We start from the raw sequence: 23,478 nt of genomic DNA, 5'->3' as shown, positions 1-23,478 counted from the left end.
GAATACTGTTCCTCTGTGTGCGTGTATCGCATTGTGCATCCATTGATCCATCGGTGGGTCTGCGAAGGCTCAGCGTGACCTTGAGAGGCCTGTGTACGTAGCCTTGCCCTGGCTGGCCTCTCCAGCCTCCTCGTTTGGGACAGTCGCCTGTCTGCGTTCCCAGCTGCAGCCACACTGCCTTTTCCCATTCTCTAAAAAGCAGTAGCCTCCTCCTAACTTGGAAAAATGCCTCCACTTTACAGAGCCACTCCGTCTGGTGGGAAGGATCCTGCTGTACCCTCCCACTCTGACTCAACCTAAATATCACTTAGCTTAATTACCTCCTCATTTTGTTCCCAGAGTCCCACAAGGAGAGCTTGGTCAGACTCCCTTTCCCTGCTAATTATTTTCATGGAACTCTTTATGTCTTTATTGTACTCATTATGACTAACGTATTGATTAATTGTGCATGTGTTTGTTTAATGCTTGCCTTCCTTGCCATGCTGTAAACCCAGGTGTGTTTGCTGCTATATCCCTGGTATCTGACACAGTGGCTGGCACATAATGGGTGCCCAGTAAACGGCTGTAGCATAAAACTGTAAACTGAATGAACAAAAGAAAACTGAAGGAAGAAAACTTCAGGTCTATATGCTGGGAGCATTTGTACTTTACAGTGTACATGAGATGTTAAATTACTAGTCAGATCTCAAAAAGTCATCTTACTGAAGCATAGATTGTTTGCCCTACCATTTCTCTGTTGATAAAAACTTTCATGAATAAACTCTTCTCTATTTGAAGATGCTCAGTCGTTGCCAAAATGTAAATAACAATTGCATCAAAGGCAGCTAACTCGCTGATTGTTTGTTCTCTACCAAGCTTTGTCCTAGGTACTTTCCATGTATCATCTTATCTAATTCTCGCAATAACTGAAAGGTAGATGCTATTTTTTGTTTTCGATTTCCAGATGAGATGAACAAAACTCAGTTTTTAAAAAGATTTTTAAATTTTTAAAATGAAAGATTTTATTTATTTACTTTTAGAGAGAGGGGAGGGGAAGGAGAAAGAGAGGGAGAAAAACATCAATGTAAGAGAGAAGCATTGATCAGTTGCCTCTCGCATGTGCCCAGACAGGGGACTGATCCTGGAACCTAAGCATGTGCCCCAACTGGGAATTGAACTGGCGCCCTCTTGGTTTGCGGGACGACACCTAACCAGCTGAGCCACACTGTTCAGGGCAGAACTCAGAGAGTTTAAATGGCTTGCTTAAGGTCACTCAGCCAGTAAGTGGTGGCTCAGAAATCCAGGGCAGTCAGGGTGGAGCTAAGCTTCCTAGGCCACCCTTCCCCCACCCCCGCCACCCGCTGCCTCCTCGCCCTTTTTCCTTAGTCACTGGAACAGTTCTCATTTTATCCGCCTTGGTTTTCTTTGAAACCAGGGTTTTGTGGCTAAAGAAGAGTTTGAAAGCTCTGGGCCTCCAGAACAAATTTGACCCTGATGCACCCCTTTGAGTCTCATGCCCTCCTGCCATTATAGTTCTCACGGTGCTTCTGCCTGAAACGCCCTTTCCTTTCATCTACAGCAGACAAGTTACTCTGTGTCTCCCAGGCATTTTCCAAATCTCAAGGCAGTGTGAGCTGTACTTTCAGCATGCCCCTTCCATAGAGCGCCTGTCCCTCTGTCCTGGCAGCAGCCATCCTCTTTCTAGATAGTGGTTGACAGTTTTTCTCCACCACCGGACTGAGTCCCTGGAGGAGGTGACTCAGGCCTGCCCCCTCTGGAGCTCCTCAGCCTGGCCCAAGGTCTGGCAGGGAACACAGGGGCGGCAGCCAGTGTTGTCTGAACCAGCGCATGCCAGGCGCAGAGCCGGCGCTCAGGACCACCTGGCCAAGTCCAGAGGCCTGGCGTACAAAATAGCGTGTACTCACAGAACCCAGCGAATGCGAGATGGAGATGATCGGACGTATTAATCACTGGCTTGGAAAGGCATTAAAATATTTCCATAATATAGTATGTTTCTTTTCTAAAACAGATGTGCCTTGTTTCATGAGAAAGTAATTAAGTGTGTTTGATTAAAACATTCATAAATGCTATCATTTACTCAAGGCTACTATATGCTGCTATCTTTATTGGTACTTTATACATGTTGTGACTGCTTCTTCCAGTACTTTAGGATATTAAGGTGTTTTTAATACCTTCACCTTTGAGATGAGCAAACTGAGGCTCAGAGAGAATTAAGTAGCCTGCGCACATGTAGTCAGCTTCTGAGTGATAGATAGGGGAATGAACGAGGACCGTCTGACTTTAAAACCACTGCCTTCCCGTCACCCTCGCTGCTTCTGGTCCTGTAGTTTAGCTACCTCTCAGCTCAGGCCCCTGCCTCAGCGCTCCAGTGCCAGGCAGCACCCCCCCCCCCGCCCCCCTTTCCCTTGCTCACTGCACACCCCGCTCTGTTTCCGTAGCTTGGTGCCTCTGCATTTGCATCCTGAAACTGAAATATTTTTGTCAGCAGCAATAACTGGATACTGTTATGTGTGGAAACTGTTGTTAACAGTATAGTAATGTCACGTTTATATTAATAAATACAAAATGCACTTTATTAAGGCCACATTACACATATTGTGATTTTGTTTTCTTTATATCGCCTTTTACTCATAAGGTTATTTTTGAGCCCCAATTTATATATTTTAAACGTATGGTTTTTTTTCTTCATGTAAAATATAAATGAAACAATGTAGTGAAAAGGATGCTGATTAGATAAAAATTTTGATTTTATTAAAGATTGTCTAAACAGTAGGATACCTATGCATTTCAAATTATATGTGAAATATAAGATTGAAATACTTCTTGTTAGGGAAGTTTAAGAGGTTTCTTACAGACTCAGATTCATTTATTTTCTGCCCCTCCTAGTATTTCAGCAGGATTAAGTTTTTTGAATCAGTGGATCAAGTTTTAATTTTCCTGTTCCTTCCTTATACTGACATATGCTTTGGCAGAACAAAAAAGAGACCTAAGCATGTCAGCATGATTTTTGTTCAATGAATTAAAAACCATAAAAGTAACAAGATCTGATCCAAATCCCTAAACTCCTGACATGGTGGTTTTGTCCTTTTCAGTCCTAAGCTTCATGTTACTGACTTTGAAAAGCCTTCTGCCTGGAAGCAGAAGTAATGGCAGCAGCGCGTAATTTATGTGAAATAGATGACAAGGGGCAGGCAGCATGGAGTCGCAGAAAGAATACAGGCCAGAAAGATCTGGATTTGAATCCCAGTTCTGTCACTCAAGCCCACAGGCAAGTCACTTAACATGTGTGCGCCTCAGTTTCCTCTTGGCAGAAATGGGGTATGAGAACCTAGTTCAAAGAGTTGTGAGGATCAGTAAGGTAATATATTTAAAGTACTCACCTGGCAGAGAGGGGCTTACTCATGGTAGTAATCAGGATCTTTTTTATTTTGAGAATACCTTCAATTAGCTGAAACCAGAAGGATTTACTTATAACACAGCTGTCTACTTTGTCTTCAGAGTATATGCTTTCTCAAATTTTTAAAGTTTTCTTCTCTATTTTTTCTTCTTCTGTTTTTTCCTAGCAGGGAAAAAATGCCAGGTGGATGCCACTAAATCTTTAACACCTCCTTGCCATTCTGCCACATGGAACATGTGCAACCGGGAATTGTCCTTACTAGGCAAGAACTGCTGGTTTGGGGGTCAGGAGCCATGTGCCAAGGATGTCCACTTCAGGCCCCGGGGGGCAGAGGAATCTTGTCATGCTAAGACCATTGGCTTTTGAGATAGTCTAGGTTTGACTTTTGTGTAAGATACCAAACTCCTTTGGGTCCCATTTTTTAATCTATAAAATGGAGTTCGTGATCATACCAGAGCCTCCATGATACGGATGTCCAGCCCCTTTTCTTGTCACTCACTTCTTTGTTGTCTGTGCTCCAGGCAGTTCCTCAAATGAAACTGGGTCTCCACGGCTCCGAGCCTTTCTGCCTGCGGTTTTCTCCTGCTGAAGGCTCCCTTTGCCGTGCCCGTGCTGGCAACTTGTGCTCGTTCTTCAGATCCTAGGGGGGTGTATTAGTCAAGGTAGGATGGGCTCTGCTGTCATAACAAGCAAACCCCAGATCTCCGTGGCTTTGTGCCTATACAACATAAACTTAGCTCTTGCGCATTCTGCGCAGTGGACACTGTTCATGATACTTCGCCCTGGGTCCCAAGCTGGTGGACATTCCATACCCACTTACACTGTGGCCAGTGGAACCTAGTGTGGTAGAACGCACCCTGGCTCTTAGAGCTTCTGCCCTGAGGTAACACTGAACTTCAGAGTGGATGGGAAATGCATCCCTACGGGAAGGAATAAGGACCAGAATGCTAGTGAACAGACCCAATCACTTCCACATTTAGGTATTATTTCTCTAGAAAAGTCTTCCCTTTCTGCCCCCGCCCCAAACTCGGACAGAAATTGGTGAGTTAGCGGAGCTTCCTTTGTGCCGTGACACCTGGTTCCTCCCACATCCCCGCCCACGGCACTTCTTACACTCTATTGTCACTTTCTCTTCACTGACCTCTCTTTCTAGCTAAGCTCCTGGAGAGCAGGACAAAGGTCCTTCATGTTCATCCTCATGCCCTCAGTGCCCAGCACTGGTTTTGGTAGGTAGTAGACCTCAGTGTGTACATGGTGAAGAAATGAGGGGCAAACATGTTGGCCCACTCTGCTGGGTTGTTGTGTTGATTAAATGTAAAATCGGAATAATAATGACTGTCTCATACAGTTGTTGTAAGGATCAACATATAAAGTGCCCGTCCTAGTGATTTACATAGCAGGCCCTCCATGTGCTCGTTGTTGTTATTGTGGTGAGGATATTAATAGTAAAAATAACTGACATTCATTAAGCATTTGTAATATGTCAGGTGCTCTCATGGGTCCTTTATGGAAGTTAACTGGTGCATTGGTGCTCACATGTCATGCTGGGACTCACGTTGTATCTTGGTCAGTTTTAAGGTGATTCACAAGTCATTTGTTATAATAATAGTTAAGATTCTGAAGGTTGCTACTTACTTGTTTGGGTGCATACAGAGATTTAGAGATGATGTGCCAGGGTCAGCGCCAAACACCATGTGCATCATCTCATATAATCGTCACATGACCGCCTGGGACAGGTACCAGCAGTTCCCATTATAGAGACGGGAGCTCTGCGGAGAGGAGGTCAGTTATGCTTCTCCTAAGTGGCGTGGCTCAGGTTTGGCCCTGGGTCTGCCTCAACTCCCGGCTTGGGCTTTTAAGCAGTTCTCTTACTGGCTCTCCTCAGCTAACTCCCCAGGAACTTTACTTGACCCTGAGTATCCCCATGGGCATGTATCAGGAACGGGAAGCTCATCTGCCACCGGAGAGTAAGGCTACACGCTGCTGAGCTAATGGGCAGTGTGGTTTAAATTCCTGGCTAGCAGTTAATGTATGGGATGATTTTATTGAACCCTTTTGTGTCTCTTATCAGAGTAACCAGGGAGCACAGGGAAATGCTGGCAAAACTGGCCAAACAGAACACCAACAAGGCCAAAGACTCTTTGCGGAAGGTTCGTAGCAACGCGCTGAATAAGCTGAAGAAATCGAAGGACAAGGCCTCAGAGGACACTATTCGACTCATAGAAAAACAGGTACTGTTCCCAGTGGATGTAATGCTCATGTGTCTGATCGGGGACTCACTTGTTCATGTCTGAAGTGAGGAAAAGGAAGACACAGGACCCCTGGTCTTTCACTGATGTGATTGTCATTGACCGAGTCTCCGGCCTGGGCCTCGCTCTGTGCTGGACCCTGGGAATATGGAGGGGAGGGCAACCTGCTGATCTTTTACCACGTACCAGGCTCTGCTGAACACTTTACGTCACTTCACTTACCCTCGTTGCTACAAAGCGGTGAGGTGTAGGGAGTGAGGAAACAGGGTCAAAGAAGCTGAAAAACTTGCCCAAAGTCACACTGCTGGTAAATGCTACAAATGGGATGCACACTCAGGCAGGCTGGTTTCAGAGCCTGTACGCCACTGCGCTCATATCTGTGGCTGGTGCTGAGAAGTGAGAACTTAAGTGCTGAGCAGTGGCACTTCCGCATGTCTTAAAGGAGCTACTGGGGTGAGACAGTGAGGGACAAGGGGGAAAGGCGGACAGCACGTGCGAGGGATGGTGGTGTCAGAGAACTCTGTTCAGTTAGGTAGTCATGGGCCTCGGCTGAGACTAGGGAATGGACGGACAAGGCAGTGCCCAGCCATCGTCTCGTGCAGAAGGTCCTGTATACCAGGTTGAGGAGTGGGGACTTCGCCATGTCCAGAGACTCCCATGTTGGCTCTGCACCCTTATCAGCCATCTGTGGCCACAGCAACGCTGCCTAACAAACTGCCTCGTCAGTGATTTACAATATCAAGCTTTAGTCCTTATGCGCACATCTCTCGGTCAGCTGGGATGTAGCTGTTGTATGTTGGGCTCAGTGGGCTTGGCTCCCTAACTTTGGTTGGGTTTAGGTCGGCTTTGTGTATCTGGCCATCTTTTGGAGTCAACAAGCTTCCCAGGGCATCTTTGCACGGCAGCTGTGGATGCCAAGAGCATAACCCCAACCACTCAAGTACATTTTTAGGCACCTGTTCCTGTCCCATCGCCTTGGCCAAGGAACTCACACAGGCCCAATCCCGTTATTGCTGGGGCAGGACGGTATTTCAGTTCATGGAGCTCTGGAGGAAGGAGTGGATATTTTTTGAACAATAATCTAATGTGCCACAGCATCATAATCACTTGGGAAGCTTTTACAGGTTTCTGGGACCCTGCTCCCAGAGACTGAGTCAGTGAGTCTGAAGTAGGGCCTGAGGGTCTGCATATTTGGAGTAACTCTCTTGAAATATGTTTTCCAGACAGTGGGGAGATCACATCTGTATTTGTGAAAAAGGATTCTGCTTGCTGGTTGGAAATCAGACTGCAGGGGGCAAGACTGGAGGCAGGGAGGCCGGGAGGCTGTCGCAGAAACCCACCCAGGAAGTGACGGCGCCTGAGCCTCAGTAGCAAGAGAGGAATTAAGGTAGAGAGATGGAGGTACCAGCATTTAGAAGACAGACTTAGAATGTTGAGTGTACTGTGAAGTGCTTACCCAAAGCCCCCTCATCAACAATGAAAGCATCATTTCAGTGAGATCGAAGAGGCGTCGAGCAGGATGGGGAGTGGAGGGGGAAGGAAGGGGAGGCGAGGACGGAGGCCGGTGGAGGAGGCTGTCCAGTGACTGCCGCACCCCCTTGTCCGGGGCCAGCAGGCAGAAGGCTAGTCCTGGGCCAGGCCAAGCAGTCACCCCGGAGAGATCTCAGACGGATTCCTCGGCCCTGCCCCTGCATGCTTTGATTCCATAGGTCTGTCTAGGAATGTGTATTGTTTAAAAGATCCCTGGCTAACTCTGCCAAAGCAGATAGGGAAGGTGTGAGGTGACACCGGAGTTAGAAGGAGGTTGCCCTGTAGTTGATGTCCCATGACCTGGGGGAAGTCACCTCGCTCCTCAGGGTCCGCTTCCCCTGTCAAAAGGGATTTGTAATTCCTGTCCTGCCGGGTTGCCCTGGGGCCGCTGGGAGCACCATTGCCTGACACCTCGACCCTCAAAGCTCCCTTCTTGCCACCTTTGTGTTCTCCTCTCTTGGAGCCCAGTCCGGCATCAGGCCTGGTAGCGGCAGCGCCCCACTGCGCCAGCTCCTTGCCCGTCTCCCCCCGGGCTTCTTGGTTGCCAGGTGGCGGTAAGTGTGGCCCTCTGAGACCCTCAGGCGCTCCTCCCTCAGCAAGTCTGAGCATCTGCCCCAGGGACTAGGGGCCAGGGCCCGGGCTCCTTGAAAAGGGGAGGATGATGGGTAACCAGCTCTCCTGCTGAAACTTGCTGGGTAAAGGCCTTGCTGGAAGCCTTCACAGTTAGCGCCTGGCTTTTCACCTTCCTCTTCAGATTAGACTATTTTATTCAGTGCTTGTTACGGTTAATTATTATTTTTCAAAGTGAAAGTAACTTTATTCATTTATTGTGATACTAAGCCAATCCATGTTTAGTGTAAATTTTTAAAAAATTAAGAAGAAAGTAACAGAACTTTTATCACCCAGAGACGGCCACTGTTAACATTCAGGTTACCTCTGTAAATATATATGCAGAAAAAAGATCATACTATATGTATTTCACTATAATCTTTATTATTTAAGATATTGTCATTTAAATATTAGTTCTTACCAGTATTGATAATAACTTTATTCTCATGTGGTTAAAGTTCGAGTAAGAACATATTCAGGAGACGGTCTTGTACACACTTCATTCTGTGCTTTTTTCCTGATAGCACCGATGTGGTGTTTTTGATGTGTGTTTTTATGTAAATAAGCTTTATCAAGCAGTTTTTAAAAATTTGTTTACTTTGTTCTTGATTATCAAAGTATTGTATGTTCACTATAAAAAAATACAGAGTTCAGAAGACTGTTTTTAAAAATAAGGGAAAAAATTCACCCTATAATCCCTATTGCATGCTGGAGCAACGGCTCTTAACATTTTGGAATTTTTCTTCTTCCTCCCTCTCCTTTTTTTAAACTACATAGTTTTAAACATGATTGAGAGCACGTACTGTACATACAATTTGTATTCAGCTTTTTATTTTCTGTTCAGCATTAAAACCATTAGCATTTTCTTGTGTCTTAAAAAACTCTTTGTAAACAGCCATTTCTAATGGTTGCAGGATACTCCGTCTGTTGCCATACCATAATTCACTCTCATAAGCCCTCTTCTTGGACATGTAGTTTGTTTAAATTTTTTGTTATTATGAATAAGGTTTCAGTGAATATATTTATACACACATCTTTTTCGAGATGATTTCCCTAGCATACAGCCCCAAGTGTGAAATTGCAGCGCAAAGGGAACGTGTGCTTTTAAGGTTTTTGGTACGTGCTGCCTAAATCATTCATGGGTTTTTAGAATACGTGTATTTAAAAAAATGTTTTGGCTTTCTCCCTAACATTTGAACCTAAAATTTTTATTGTGAGCTTAAAATGTTGCGTATGTGAGCAGTTTTGCTTTTACTTCCACACTCCATGGGATTAAGTTATTCTTTGAATAAATCCATACAGTTTTTCTTGAGAATAATATGGCAATATATACCAAAATCCATACATTTCTGATTCAGTGACTTAGGAATTTCCCCCCCCAAAATTGTCAAAACTCTTTATCTATAGAGGTATCTGTTGATTGTGTATAATGGTATAAAATTTGAACTGTCTAAATTTTTGGCATTGGGAAAATAAGTTGTTTTACATTCATTTACTGGAATGTGTATATATCAACAATTATAAAAATATTCTACAGACATGGTACTTTTTCGGAATTTTTAAAGGTAGATTGCATAATAGTATTATAATATGATTTCATTTTTATAATGAGTTTCATATACATAAAAAGGTTAGCAGTTTATTCACTTCAATGTTAATGGTGCTTATATCAGGTAATGGGATTATGAACCATTTTAATTTTATTATGTGTGAGATTTGCTTAATTTTTAAAAAAAATTTCCAAATGTCTTAAGGTCAGATTTTTCAAAATTGTAATATAAAAATGCTCCATTTTGGTGTGTAAGAAGGAAATGACTCTGTGGTAGGTTCCAACTCTGCAATCCCATCTGACTCCCCAGCCCTCCCCCCACCGGCTTCCCAGCCCCCAGCTCAGGCCAGCTCCTCCGAAGAAGGACCAGGGTCTTCCCACTCGGGGCTCTGACATCTGTCAGCCTGCTGTTTCACCTTCGCTTTAGTTTGCTATAAATGGGCCTGCTGAACATTAAAGCACTTGGCAGAAACCACCAGTAAATCTGGCCAAGATCCTTTCACTGCTGCCTTTTCCTGAGAGACCGAACTGCTCTGAAGTGAAGCTGGGTGCTGGTGGGCTGAAGGAAAGACAGGCCCCCAGCAGACGGGTGGGCAGGCTGGACCGGGCGAGACAGGCGGAGCAGCACCCAGTGGCACCGGCCTGGGAAGGATGGCCTGCTACCCAGGCCTGCCCCAGGGGCGTGCTGAGTGCTCCTGCCTCCCTGTCCTCTCTACCTTTTCTTTTCCTGAACTTGCAAGGAGCTAGTGTGATGATGGTGGCGGAGGTGGTGGTATAATCTTCAGGAGGCATCATATTGTTACGGAAAGGGCTCTGGCTTTGGAGTCAGAAGGACTCATTCACTTGTCAGCTCTTAAGGTCAGAAGACGGTTTCACCTTTCAGAGCCTCTGGTTCCTCACCGCAGAGTGGGAGCAGTGACGCCTCTCTCATCGGACCGGAGTGAGGGCCGAACCGCACGGCCTGCCGGAACGGGCGGCGTAGTTGCTGGTCCCCCGCAGTCCTTTGTCTGTTGGTCCGTCCTACCCCCTTCCCCTCACCTGTGACTTTGAGTACGGGACAGGGACTGACTGTGTTAGGGAGCCTGACCCAGCGGGCCTGCGAGGGGCAGGACCCGACCCAGGGCAGGACGCAGCGGGGCGCAGGGAGCTCCCCCAAGGAAGGGGGGCACCACACTGACGATCAGGGGTGGCGGAGCTCTTGGCTCAGTCACACCACTGACTGTTTACGTGATTTTGAGCAGGTTAGTTGACACCTTATGCTTTGGTTTAGTCTCTGTCAAATGGGGATAATACCTGTTCCACCTGCCTTACAGAGAGGTCATGGGAGGTGGTTGGATTTCAATGAAGTAACAGGACAAAACCCTTTTGCATAGCGTGAACTATTGTGCAACCGTCAGGTAAAATAATTAAGATTCTTAATATATTAAAGGGAGATGATAATGGTATTTCACATGTTTTGAGGATTATGTGAAATAAAATGTAACATTTTTAGTCCATGTGTGGCACGTAGTGATGGGAGGTGTTGTTGGAATCCTTGTTGTTGTTAATCATTATTTTTAGAAGCCTGATAAAGATGGAAAGACGATCTTGCTGGAAGACTGTCCTCAAGGGCACTCTGTGCCTGTGATATGGTAGAAAATATTACGGTAAAAATATTATGGCAGAAAAATATGGTAATAATTAGTAAATATTTTAATTAATTAATTAATTTGTAAACATGTCAGGAAGTGATAGTGAAAATCAGAGTAACACAAGCACATTTGCATAGCAAATAACCAATTTAAAACATGCTTGTATATTCATGCCTTTTTTAACCCTCCCAACTAATCTCTGAGCAAGGGGTCGGCTAGCTTCCCCATTTGATAGATGAGGAAGCTGAGGCTCAAAGTGAGGGGAAAAATTTGTACGTTGTCACCTCACTGAGAGTTCAACCCTTGGCACTGCTCCTCCCTCCAGTCCCGTCTCTCCTCGTCTCTGTCCCCAGACTCCGTCTTTCCAGAGGAGGCTTGCAGCCCCCCTTCCTGGCTGCCCCCAGCTGGAGGGCTGCTGGGCGCTGCGCCGTACCCCACGCAAGGCCGGCTACCCAGGCGGGGGCAAAAGAAGCATCTCCAGGGTTTGAGTGGCTGAGTGAGGAGGGACCAAGCAGCCGCTCTCAGCGCAGCCGCCTTCCACAGTGCCCAGCAGCCCCAGGAGCTTTGCTCTTCCAAAAAATGTGCAGCTGGGGCTCGAGCGAGAGCCTGGCTGTCTCCGTGCCTGAGGCCAATTGCTCCAAATCCTTTTTAGTTTCTACCCTTTCCAGTGCATTTATTTCTCAGTTCCTGGCCAAGGCCTGTGGTCTGCAAATAAAGATGTAATAAAGATGTCAAACCGCCACTGCGCCGCTGCACACAGATCCTGGGTACCACGCTGCTCCCTTCAAAGCTTCCTGCCTGAGGCCTCCTGCCGTGGTCCCTTTTAGACACGGGAGGGAGGCTGCACCACCTACCAAACCGTACAGTGTTTTCCACTCTCAGAGGGAGTACGGGTTTATTGCAGAAGATGCAGAAAAGCACAGAGAACTTTAACAATCATTCATTTAGTAAATATTTCCTGAGCATTTGCTATGTGCTGGGTCCTCTGCTAGATGTGACAGGTACCACATAAATAATATATTAGCTACCTTCCCATCACTATTAATATTTTGTGATGGTTTCCTCCCAATTTTCCTCCCAATTTTAAAAATATGCATAATTTTTTTACATATTTGAGATTGTTTCTACTATGTATACATATATACAATTTTGTATCCTGGTTTTTCTTTAATTCAGGGGTAACATAAGCATGTTTCCATGATATTATAAATAATATCTTGAAGCATTCTTTTTTCATGATTACAAAAGCAATCCCTGCTTGTTATAAAACAGTCAAACCTTCAAACGTTTCAGAAACATATACTGGAATGTTACTCATATTTATACCCTCTCTTTAAGAAATATAACCTTAACCCTTTTTAATGTTTATATGTATTTAACTACTTACCCATTCTTTCACGTTAGATTTTCTGATTTTTCATTATTAAAAATAAAGCTTAGATAAATATCTTTGTATTTAGAACTTAAAATTTTTTCAGATTCCACTCATGTGGTAGTTTCCCCGTTGAGAGAATTTAGAGTTAAAAATGGTATGAACATTTGCATCAATTTGAATCCCTATTGATGATATGTGAACTTATCCATTTCACCATAGCTCCCTGGCATTGAATATTGTAATTAAAAACCACAACATCAAATTTTGTTAACTATGATGACTGAATTATGTCTTGTTTGAATTTCCATTTCTTCAGTGTTTATTGAATTTTCCATGTTTGTTAACCAGATGTACTTCATCTTTTTTCAAGACTTTTTTTCTGCTTGACTATTGGGATTTTAATATTCTTATCAATTAGTATGAGGGCTTTATATAGCAGAGTGTCTGAGATGCAGGAAATTCTAGAAGTTCATTAAAGAACAGATATGGCTGGCTTCTCTGTAGTCTGTAATAATAGTTAAGAATTTGGGACTGTGAAGTCAGACTACCAAGGATTAATTTTTGCTGTTGCCACTTTCTAGATGCATGTCCTGCGCAGGTGATCTAACTGCCTCAGTTCCCTGTCTGTGAAATACGGATAATAATAGTGTGTCTCTCGGTGTGGCTGTTAGGAATCAGCAGGAGTCTGTACATAAAGTTTTAGCACGGTGCCTGGCTGGGACTCAGTGAGTGTGAGCTTTGTCGCCATTGTTCTTTCCCAGATAACCTTTCATGGTTCTGGACTGTTTCTCCCCCACCCTTTTCCAGCCTGGTTATCAGGCTTGTCTCTCCTTGTGTCTCTGCAGATCAGCCAAATGGCCGACGACACCGTCGCAGAGCTGGACAGGCACCTGGCGGTGAAGACCAAAGAGCTACTCGGATGACAGTCCACGGGGGCGTCACTGGTGGGTCCCCTGGGTGGCAAATTGACATCTCTCTCCCTGTCCACACGGACGGCTGTCTCCATGGCCCTGTCCGTCCTTGTGGGGCCCCACCTTCCAGTGGGACAGCCGGGCTTGCTGATTCTCTTCCTCCTGTCCCCCTCCACCCCGCTGCCGCCCGGGCCCCTGGCATTGGTGGGCCTTTGGAGAACGCCTGTTGCTGACAGACAGCCTTTACGCAGGGCATCTGCCTGGACCATGGTACTGCCAAACGCCCGGGGCCTCCGGCAGCGTCCATCGGACTGACTGCCCCTTTTCTCGGGAGCCTCCTTTTCAAACAGACAGTCGGGCCCTGGCCCCAACTGTAAGCTTTGCCTGGGCGGGTGTGGGCCTTCACCTGCAACTGCCTTTGCTAGAGGCCCATTTTCACTGAACAATAAAGTCAAAATGAATTGGAAAGAATAAAAACCACAAAGGGAATGATGATAGAGTCAGTCTGGGTTAATGATTTCTGAGGACCTGCGTGTAAAGCAACCAGAACAATGCTTTTCCCTCTGAGTTATCTTTGCATGTGTTCTTTTCTCTGCCTGGACCGCTCACTCCTCGCCTGGCCAGTCCTGTTCACCCCTCACATCTCCGCTGGACCAGCGCTTCCTCCGAACTGAGGGCCCCTGTTACTCGCTCTCATATCACTGTCTGTTCTTCCCATCTGAACCTTAGTTGTTCTTTTTGATAATGAGTCTGTATATTTTCCACAGCCTCCGAACTTGACACAGTGCCTGAAGTGCAGTAGGCACTCAAATGTGTTGTGAATGAATTGCACTTAATATTTGCGCAACAAGTACCGAATTTTACTCTTTCCAGTCTTAACACTACTCTGCCATTTTCCACCCTTGCTCTGTCCTCAGTGTTTACTTGGTAAGGAGCTATCTTTCCCCAGGGTCTGCCTGTACGTGGCAGGCAAGTAGTGTGGTGTGGCTCATCTTTGGGTACTGGGTCATTAGTTTTTCCCCCCAGTAATTTTTCTTTTAATCATGCGTTTGTTCATTCATTCATTCATTCATTCATTCATTCATTGATAGTATAGCCATGATGGGCTGGAAACAACCCTAGGCAATATTTTTAATCTTCACAGTAAACTTCCAAGATGTGTATTAATTCCATTTTACAAATAAGAAAACTGAGACCTGACAACATTAGGTGATTTGCCCAAAGTAACAGTTAGTAAGAGGATCCACAGTTCATTGTCGGCCTCACTGGACAGAGGGGAAGCACTCAGAGAGGCGCAGGCTCTTGCCCAGGGCCCTGCAGCCAGCACGGGGCAGGGCTGGGGCTCGGGCAGGGAGCGGTCTACAGACGGCACGTGCTCCACGCGCTGCATCCGGCCGCCTCCGTAAACATCCAGTGAGCCCCAGTTGCATGTGAGGTACGGTGCTACGTGCTGGGAATATAAAAATGGGCAAGACGTGACCCCTGTCTTTGAGGGTGCATGGTGCACTGGACCAGCTTGCTGTTTGTAATGTCATGGGTGGAAGGTAAGAAGTTCATTCCAGTTCTGCCAAATGTCTGCCTTTAGAATGGCACCCGCTTTGGCAGAAGCAGGGCCCGGCCATGTTCCTTTGAAGCAGCTTCTAGCTTCTCTTTGATGTGACTCCCCTGGGGCCCGGCTCCTGGCGGCGATGGGTGCACGTCGCCCCCTGCTTGCACTGGTGGAGCAGGGTGCACTGCACAGCGGCCAGGGGAGACTCAAGGTCAGAGTTAGGGCGAGGGTGAAAGAAGCTGACACGAGTCCTGCCCTGCTTGCCTGCACCCTGTCCGCCAGCCCTGGGCAGCCGTCACACGACTGGAAGTCAGCCGAAGGAGGCACAGGGTCGGGAAGAGCAACCGAGGCGCCTCTTTGGGGGTGAGCCACATGGCGAGGGCTCTGCAGCAGCCTTTCGTGAGTGGCCGAAATCCCCCACTCCCTGCAAATGTGCTTCTCAAAGATGCAGGATTTTTTAATAAACAGAGGAAATGATAAATTATGTTGTAACTCCACTCCAAAGGCATTTGGTTCTTAACAGCCAAATCCTCTGTAGTCTTTAAATAAACAAAAACTTATTTGGTGAACAGACGGGGGGGAAATTGAAAGATTTTCTGTACTTGGGTTCCACATGTCAACAATTTCTCTCCTGTGTGTATGTTGGCCAAAGCCGTATATCATGATAAATGAATAAAGGAAAACCTCAGGCCCAGGGCCGTCAGACAGCTCAGCAAATGGCTTTCAGCTGATTGCTCTATTTCAGTTGACATTTATCAAAGAGTTTCTGTGTTACTCTGTGTGTCAGGGCTTCGGTGGTGGCAGGGACGAGAGTAAGACTACCTGTTTGGGTGTGCTGAGTAACGAGTGATGCTGGAGCGATTCATTTTCCCTCTCTCCCTCCTTCAGTTTCTGTCTCTTTTACAACAGAAAGCTGCATATGGGAATTCTCACACTTGCCAGAAGAATTAACCACCTCTATTCAGTTCATCAGCTTTCAAAGTCTCATGAAGAATACAGGCCAAAGAGAATTCAAGAATTTTTTTCCCAGTTATTTTCTTCCTTTGTTGTATACGTGTGTGTGTGTGTGTGTGTGTGTGTGTGTGTTGGAAATTACAAGAAACTGGAATGTTAAAAATTAGAAGCAGCTCCTCAGAAGTCCTCGATCTTATTCCCCTTTAAAAATTAGAGGTATATCCTTCCAGACCTTTCTCTATGCATATATCATTATTTTTTTTAAGTGGGGAGGAGAGCTTTTCTGTTCCTATTCTGAAGCTTGCTTTGTTCTACGCCACAACATGGCCGTCTACCCATGTGTGAACATGTGGACACAGTGTATTCTTTTTCATTGCAGTGTAGTATTCCACGACATGGATACACTATAACTTATTTCGCTATTACCTCTATATGATTTTTTAAAATCTTTTTTTATTGTTCAGTTACAGTTGTCCGCATTTCCCCCCCCATTACTCTCTCCCGCCCTACCCACCCCCACCTCCCACTTTCAATCCTCCACCTCCTCCCTCCCCACCCCGTGTCTTTGTCCATGGGCCCTTTATACATGTTCTTTGATGACCCCCTTCTTTCCCTGGTTATCCCCCTCCCCCACCCCTCTGCTTACTGTCAATTTGTTCTGTATTTCCATGTCTCTGGTTCTATTTTGCTCACTTGTTTGTTTTGTTGATTAGGTCCCACTTAGAGGTGAGATCATGTGGTATTTGTCTCTCACTGCCTGGCTTATTTCACTTAGCATTTTAAATGCATAGAGGATGTTTCTATTTAAAGGTGGGGTTTTTTTTGTTGTTGTTTTTTAAATAAAAAAGAAGAACTTCTATTCTACATTAATCTGTTTGGTAACATTTTCCTCAACCTTAGACTAATATTTGTGGACCGCCTACTGTGGACCAGGTAGCTGGTGCTTGTGTTACTACATTCCAATCCACAAACAATTCTAGTTGATGTAGGTATGACTGCTATCTGTGTTTGCCTTTGAGAAAACTGAGGTTCAGAAAAGGTATTTAACTTGCCCAAGGTCACACAGTAAGTGCCAGAGTGAAGTTTGAAACTCTTATCTGACTTTGAAGTGTGTCCTTAATCATTGTGTTTCGAGTGCTACTAGAAACGCACCTGGCACTGTTCTAGGCCCCGAGAGTGATACAGGGGAAGCAGAAAGCTTGCTGTCAGAAAACAATTAGCTACTTCTAATAAAGGGCCGCAGGCAAAGCGGCAAAGTAGCCGGCACGTTGCAAACACCAAGAAAATGGTAGCTCTTAAAGAGATAGTAAAGATTTCATGTTTATGCCTCACCTGGCTGGCAGACTCCTCTAGAACATGTGAGAGAACCGCCGAGTGAGCAGAAAGACCACCCAGCAGTGAATAATGGTAACAGACAATAACAGTATTGACAGCATTGGTAACTGATACTGGCTTGGTGCTTTATAGTTTTCAAAGTGCGTTTACATCCTTTATCCCACTGGAACCACTGAACGAGGCTTTGAAGTTTCTTTTGCCCTAATAATGGTCAGTGTCATGATGTGCATAAAAAGGGATATTCTCTTGGTGGGGTACAAATTTTGTTATGTATAAAAGACATGTACTTTATGATGTTATGTTTTCTGTATTATTTTTTGACGCTTTGATGAATCTTGGACTGGAAGTGGTGTGTTTTAGTCTCCTTTTACTCACATTTCCACTTCTTGCATTTCCTGTCATTGCTGCCTGTGACAGTGCCAGCGTATCATTTAATGCAGAGATAGCCTGACTCCCATCTTCTTCTCTCAGTAGGTGCTTGGAGTCCGAATTCTATCTCCACATATATCAAGATCGCAGCCCCGGCCTCCTTTTTGTCTACATTTGCTTGGTGTATCTTTCCCATTCCTTTATGTTTAGCCCTTTCAAATCATGATGTTTCTTTTTTTAGAGTTGGGGTTTTGTTTTATGAACCATTCTGAAACTCTTTTTCAAAAAATTTTAATATATTTTTAAAAGATTTTATTTTTTTAGAGAGAGAGGGGAAAGAAAGGAGAAAGAGAGAAACATTAGTATGTGAGAAAAACATTGTCAGTTGCCTCTCGCACACACCCTGACCAGGACCTGGCCCGCAACCCAGGCATGTGCCCTGACCTGGATTCGAACCTGTAACCTTTCGTTTTGCAGGACAACGCCCAACCCATGAGCCACACTGGCCAGGGCTTACAATTACTTTTAATTGTGGTAAAATACATGTAACATAAAATTTGCCACCTCAGCCACTTTAAGTGTGCAGTTCAGAAGTGTTACGTGCACTCACACTGTTGGGCAGCCCCATTCCCAGGATTCTTCACCTGGCAGAACCGAAACTGCACCCATTAAACCACTTCCTGTACCTCAGTCCCGCAGTCCCGGGCGACTGCCATTGCACTTTCTTTTTCTGTGAATCTGACTACTGGGGACCTCGTGTAAGTGGAACCAAACATATTTGTCTTGTCCTGTCTGACTTATTTCACTCAACATCATGTCCTCAAGGCTCATCCCTATTGTCGCATGTGCCAGAATTTCCATCCTTTTAAATACCAAATAATGTTCTGTTGGCTGCATGTATGAAACTCCTAACAGGTGACGTAAGCACATTTATATTTGTTAATAATACAGGCATATCTCAGAGACACTGCAGGTTCAGCTCCAGACCACCACAGTCAAGTGAGGATCGCAATAAATAGAGTCCTGATCTTTTTGCTGGTGAAGGGTCTTGCCTTCAGCCTTTGACAGACTACGTCCGTGCAGCCCCATAGAACAGAATGCGGTAAAATGATGTCCACCTGTGCGGGTATGTTTAGTGTGGCCCGTTCACTCATTCTTTATGTGCAACAGTCACATTTGGTGATTTGGCATCTAAACCCTTAGCAGATTAGGAACTAGCCATCGGATTGAGGAAAAGGGTTGCTTCTCTAGAGAGGAGGGTTGTTTGTTGAATGAACAAGTGATCTCTGTCTCTCTTTTTTTGTGTATTTTTTCCATTATCATCGATCTCTGTCTCTTGTAGTCCTTTCTTCTGGTCTCTGTTTTAATCCATCCTGTTCTGTTAGGTTAGATGAATCCTAAACAGCTTTTTATCATTTTACTCTTCTGCTCAAAAACCTTCCCTGGCTCCCCGTTGCCTGCTGAATTGTGTGCAAACTCTTCCCCTCTGCATTCAGGAGTTCCTGTCACGTGGCCCATGTATCTCCTCAGCTGTGGGGCATCTCTCACAACTGCCCTGAGACAACTAGTGCATAAGCTAAATAGACCCCGCAGCTTCTCTGAAGCTTCAGGCTGCTTTCTTCCACCTCCATGTCTTGTCTTAGGCTATTTTCTTTCCCTGGTATGTTCCCTCTTCAATCCCTGCCCAGTGTAACAGATAAAGTTTCTTTCTAGCCTCCAGAGCCCTTCTTGGCTCCACGTCTCTCTTTGCACTTAGACATTCATTCCTTCATCTAGACGTTTCTCCTGATTCCCAGACCGGCATCTGCCTATACAGCATCTGCACCTGGATGTGCTTCAAACACGCAAACTGCCGGCCCCACCTGGCAGACATGTCCCCACCCAGGTACCACGCCGGGACTCTGGGAGCTGCCTTTGCTTTCTCTCCCTCACCCCCTCACCCAGTCAGTCACTGAATCCTGCCAATACTGCCTGCAAAGTGCGCGCTGCTCCTTTCTGGGCACAGCCTTGAGCGGTGCGCCCCAGGAACAGCTGTGGCTTCGCGGGGAATGCCACTAGCACTGGGCGAGCCTGGTATAAGTCCTTTGCGAGACAGTTCCCTGCTCCTTGACCCTTTGCACCCCTGATTAACACAGTGCTTGGCGCGGAGCAGGCATCAAGAAAAATGTTAGTCCGGTTGTAACAGGCCTGCCGGGCCTGGAGTACAAGTGAAGTCGGTGTACGTCCGTAACCCAAAGTTGCTCCCACTCACACCTGCTTGCTCAGACCTCCAGCCTCCTCTGCCAGGTTGGCCTCAGGAATTGTGAGCATCTGGAGGCTGCCCCGCAAGGTGTCCACCATCAGTGCAGCCGCCGCCCTCCTCTCCGGCCCAGGCTCCCCCTCGCTGGCGTCTGCTGCCCAAAAGCTGCTTGGGGGAGCTTTGCCTGTGCTCTTGAGGGCGGGGGTGGGGGGGCGGTTTACTGTCAACAAGAGTGCTGGTTCCTGGGCTTGGGATGCCGGGTGGGGGCCCTGAGGAGACAGGGACGGGGCCTCTTCCTTATTTCATGCACCCTTGGCTCCCCAAGTCCAAAGCCACCTTGCTTGGTTCCCCAGCACAGCAGCCCCTCACAGGCTGACGACTCCCGGACGAGGGCTGGGCTGGCCCGGGGGCAGGGCAGTGTCCCTTCTCTCCCTCCCAGGCTCCAGCCTTGGCATCCCCCACGTCTCCTTGGCTGACACTAACAGGGACTAACAGCAGGTCCTGGGCCTGTGCACTGTATAGATAACTCTTGAAGCTAGTAATTATTTCGCTCATTTTACAAATGAGGAAACTGAAGCCCCACAAGGTTAAATTACTTATTCCAAGGCAGACGAGACCAGAGGAAGCTTGGAATGCAGGGAGTCTGACCCCCAGCAGGCAGTCTCAGTGAGTTATTTAACTGAGACCAGAGGGGCCGAGGAGGGCCGTGCGAGGTGCTGCGGTGGCCAGAGAGAGCTCATGGGTCTCGTCTCCGCTTTGCCCTTCCCGTCCTCAGCAAAGGGCGTTCCATTCCCCAGGGGACGTAGGAGGGGCTCGGACAGCGGCAGGGGTTTTCAGCTGGACTGGAGAACCGGGGCTGGTCCCTGATGACAATTTCACCCATTGGGGGCAAAATAAGTAAAATAAAGGCGATGTATCTAATGTTTTCATACAACTTTAATTTATTTCACTTAAGGGACTATTTTATATTCTTAGATCTTGCTCTTTCTACTTGCATTATTTTGGTATTAAAATATTCTTTCTCACGAGAAGAAGTTGGTGATTCTAAAAAAAAAAAAATTCTAATTTAGAAAAATAAAAAGTCGGTCACCTTCCGTTGGTCCCCTGCATTTACCGATGCATGAATCCCAAAGCCTGGCAGCTGTGTGACCTCACGCCTACTCCTAGAGCTGCTGTCCCCGAGGCTGTCATCAAGCTGGGACTGTACACCAGCAAGAGAATCAACATAGGGAGGTGATTTGACCTGTGTGGGTGTCAGGGACCCAGTGGGTGAGCAAGCGGTGGCTGAGAGGCAGGGTTTGGAAACAGGACAATAGTCAATCAGAAGGTTCAGAGACCTGTGGGGAGGGGGCGGGGGGAGAGCTAAGTCAGAGAGCAGAGAGAAGGGAGGCAGGGACACACGGAGAGGGAGCGCAGGGCCAGAGGGAGGGGGAGAGAGGCAGACTCAGAGGGGTACAGAAGCATACCCACACCCAGGCACACGTGGAAGCAGAGATCGGCAGGCAGGCACAGACAGAAATGGAGACAGACAAGCAGATAGTGACAGTGAGGCAGTTCGCGGATACCCTGAAAGAGACACGTAGCAATAGAGACCGAGTCGCAAAGGGAGATAGAGAAATAGGCACAAAGAGAGAGAGCCACAGAAATCCAGCGAGAGAGACACAGTATTTTAAAAAGAGAAGGAAACGAAAGGAGAAAGAAAAAAAGGAAAAGGGGAAGACGCAGGTTTAGATGGGGAGGAGAGAAGGTAGACCGACTTGGGGGGAGGGGCGGGGCACGCAGGGTGTGGGCGGAGGAAGAGCCAGCTCTGGGGCCAGGGCTGCCGGGACCAGATAAGGACGCCTGCCAAAGGAAAGCAGGGGAAGGAAAGACGTTTACTGATCCCCGGGGGAGAAAGCCAGGGAGGCTGCCCCAGGCCCAGAGAACAATGGGTACTTGACTTCAGCGGGTCATTAATGAGACAATTAATGGAAAGAGTAACAGAGTCCTCCCCAGGGAGGCCTTGGAGAGTCGATAAGTGGAATCATCATGGAGGGTGTGTGGATGGTTGTGTTGGGGTGCAGGGCGCTGTCCCCACAGCCCCAGATGTCCTGCTTGTCCACTGCAGATCCCTGGGAGGCATGGGGCCTCCCTAGCTCCCTGGCTCCCTCCACCCTGGAGCCGGGCCAGCCCCCAGATGCGACCTGGCTTTCCTATCCAGGGCCTTCGCTGCTGCTGCCCCCTCTACCTGGAATGTCACCCCTTGATGATCTCCAGCCGTGGAAACCCTGCCCATTCCAGGGTTAAATAAATGTGCATCCATACAATGCAATGGCGAGCCAGGGCCACGTCTTTCAACAAGAACAGAGCTCCCGAAACAAGATGGTCCCTGGGAAAAGCAAGTGGAGTCATAGATACAGTGCAACACCACTTCATAAATTAAAAAGAAAAAAAAAAAGAGCCTTTAAAAAATTATTCCTGACTATATTTTGCATTATAAAATTATTCTTTTTGGGGGGGGTTGTGAAAGGACACTTACCAAATTCATAATGATGATTGCCATTGGGGAGGGCAGGAGAGGCTTAAAGTATACTCTGAATACGTGTGTGTGTGTATGTGTGTGTGTGTATATATATATTTAAAGTATTTTGGGTTGTGAAAATAATGATAGGAAAGGTTGTTACCTTGTTTTCTGTTCGGTTTTTTTTTTTTTCTGTGCTTTAAATTTTTTTTTCCAGAGAGAGAGTTCCTACAGAACCATCTCAAATGCCCCCTCCTGCAGGAAGCCTTCCAGGAATCCACCCACCAACCAGGTACGGTCCTCTTTCCTGCTATCAAACTCTCAGGGCTCAGTGTTTCCCTCTTCTATTTCCCTCTGTGATGGTCATGGACTATCTTCCCCCGTGGACAGGAGCCCTTCGAGGACAGGGACCTGCAGCACAAGGCCAGCACAGGGGTGGGGTACGGGGTGTCTGGGAGCCTGAACTCCCCTCTCCCACCCCGCCACTGGGGGAGGCAACTACAAAGGCTCTGATCGCAGCTCAGATCCAACACACACAACCATTTTGCAGGGGAGGGGGATGGGCCCCCTAAATTCAAAGCATGGCTTCTGGAGAGGGGACCTGGGGAGGGGGGACCACCGTTATCCCGAATGTTCAGGGGAGGCGGGAAGAAGCGGGACTTCTTTGCTGTGACCAGGGAACTGACCCCATTGCTAGTTAGCTGGTTGTTTGTGGCACTATTGCTAACAAAGCCTCAAACTGGAGCCCCCACAGAGTTCCCCTCACCCACCCCAGGGGGTCGTTTAGCTCCTTGCACCCAAATCTGAGCACTGAAAGAACCCCTGAATCCCACCATCCCTCAGCCAATCCTCGTTGCTGGTAAAATCGCGCCATTGTAGAGGTGGAAGGAAGAGTGACACCCGTCCTGGCCTGGCCCTTCGTGACAGCTGCCGCAGCCTGAGCGCTCGCTCCATGCCCTGCCCTGAGCTGCGTTATCCGGTTTGCTCCTCACAATAGTCTGCGGGGCTTGGACTTCTCACCCTATTCTGCAGATGAGGACACGGAAAGGCCAAGTGACTTCCTCAAGGTCACAGGATGGCAGTGAATATAGGAACTGAGACTCCGTCTGACCTGTTAGGAGGAGAGTGTGGCAGTGGGAATGCGTGGCTCTTCCTACTTTCAGGCAACTCCCCTGTCATACAAAAGGAGACACTGAGGCACGGAGAGGGAAGAACTCATCTGTTCACAACAGAACGAGTGAGTGGCAGAGCCGGACCTGAACCCAGATTCTCAGATTGCTT

The 23,478-nt window shown here is 46.9% G+C and overlaps 1 protein-coding gene across 5 annotated transcripts in view; it reads left to right on the top strand.

Moving 5' to 3' along the window:
* Window positions 1–13,734, top strand: part of MRRF (mitochondrial ribosome recycling factor) — a 47,572-nt gene extending 33,838 nt beyond the window's left edge. For all 5 annotated transcript variants that reach the window (XM_054584439.1, XM_054584440.1, XM_054584438.1 and 2 more), the window contains 2 exons: window positions 5,469–5,628; window positions 13,186–13,734. In XM_054584439.1, coding sequence (XP_054440414.1) covers window positions 5,469–5,628; window positions 13,186–13,263 — 238 coding nt within the window. In that variant the 3' untranslated portion in view covers window positions 13,264–13,734. The remainder of the gene's footprint in view (window positions 1–5,468; window positions 5,629–13,185) is intronic.
* Window positions 13,735–23,478: the final 9,744 nt, after the last annotated feature.

Source organism: Pteronotus mesoamericanus, unplaced genomic scaffold (genome assembly GCF_021234165.1).
Source record: "Pteronotus mesoamericanus isolate MK-2021 breed Mesoamerican mustached bat unplaced genomic scaffold, CSHL_Meso_final contig_78, whole genome shotgun sequence".
In the NCBI taxonomy this organism is placed as follows: Eukaryota; Metazoa; Chordata; class Mammalia; order Chiroptera; family Mormoopidae; genus Pteronotus; species Pteronotus mesoamericanus.
This window is presented reverse-complemented; position numbering and strand designations above follow the sequence as displayed.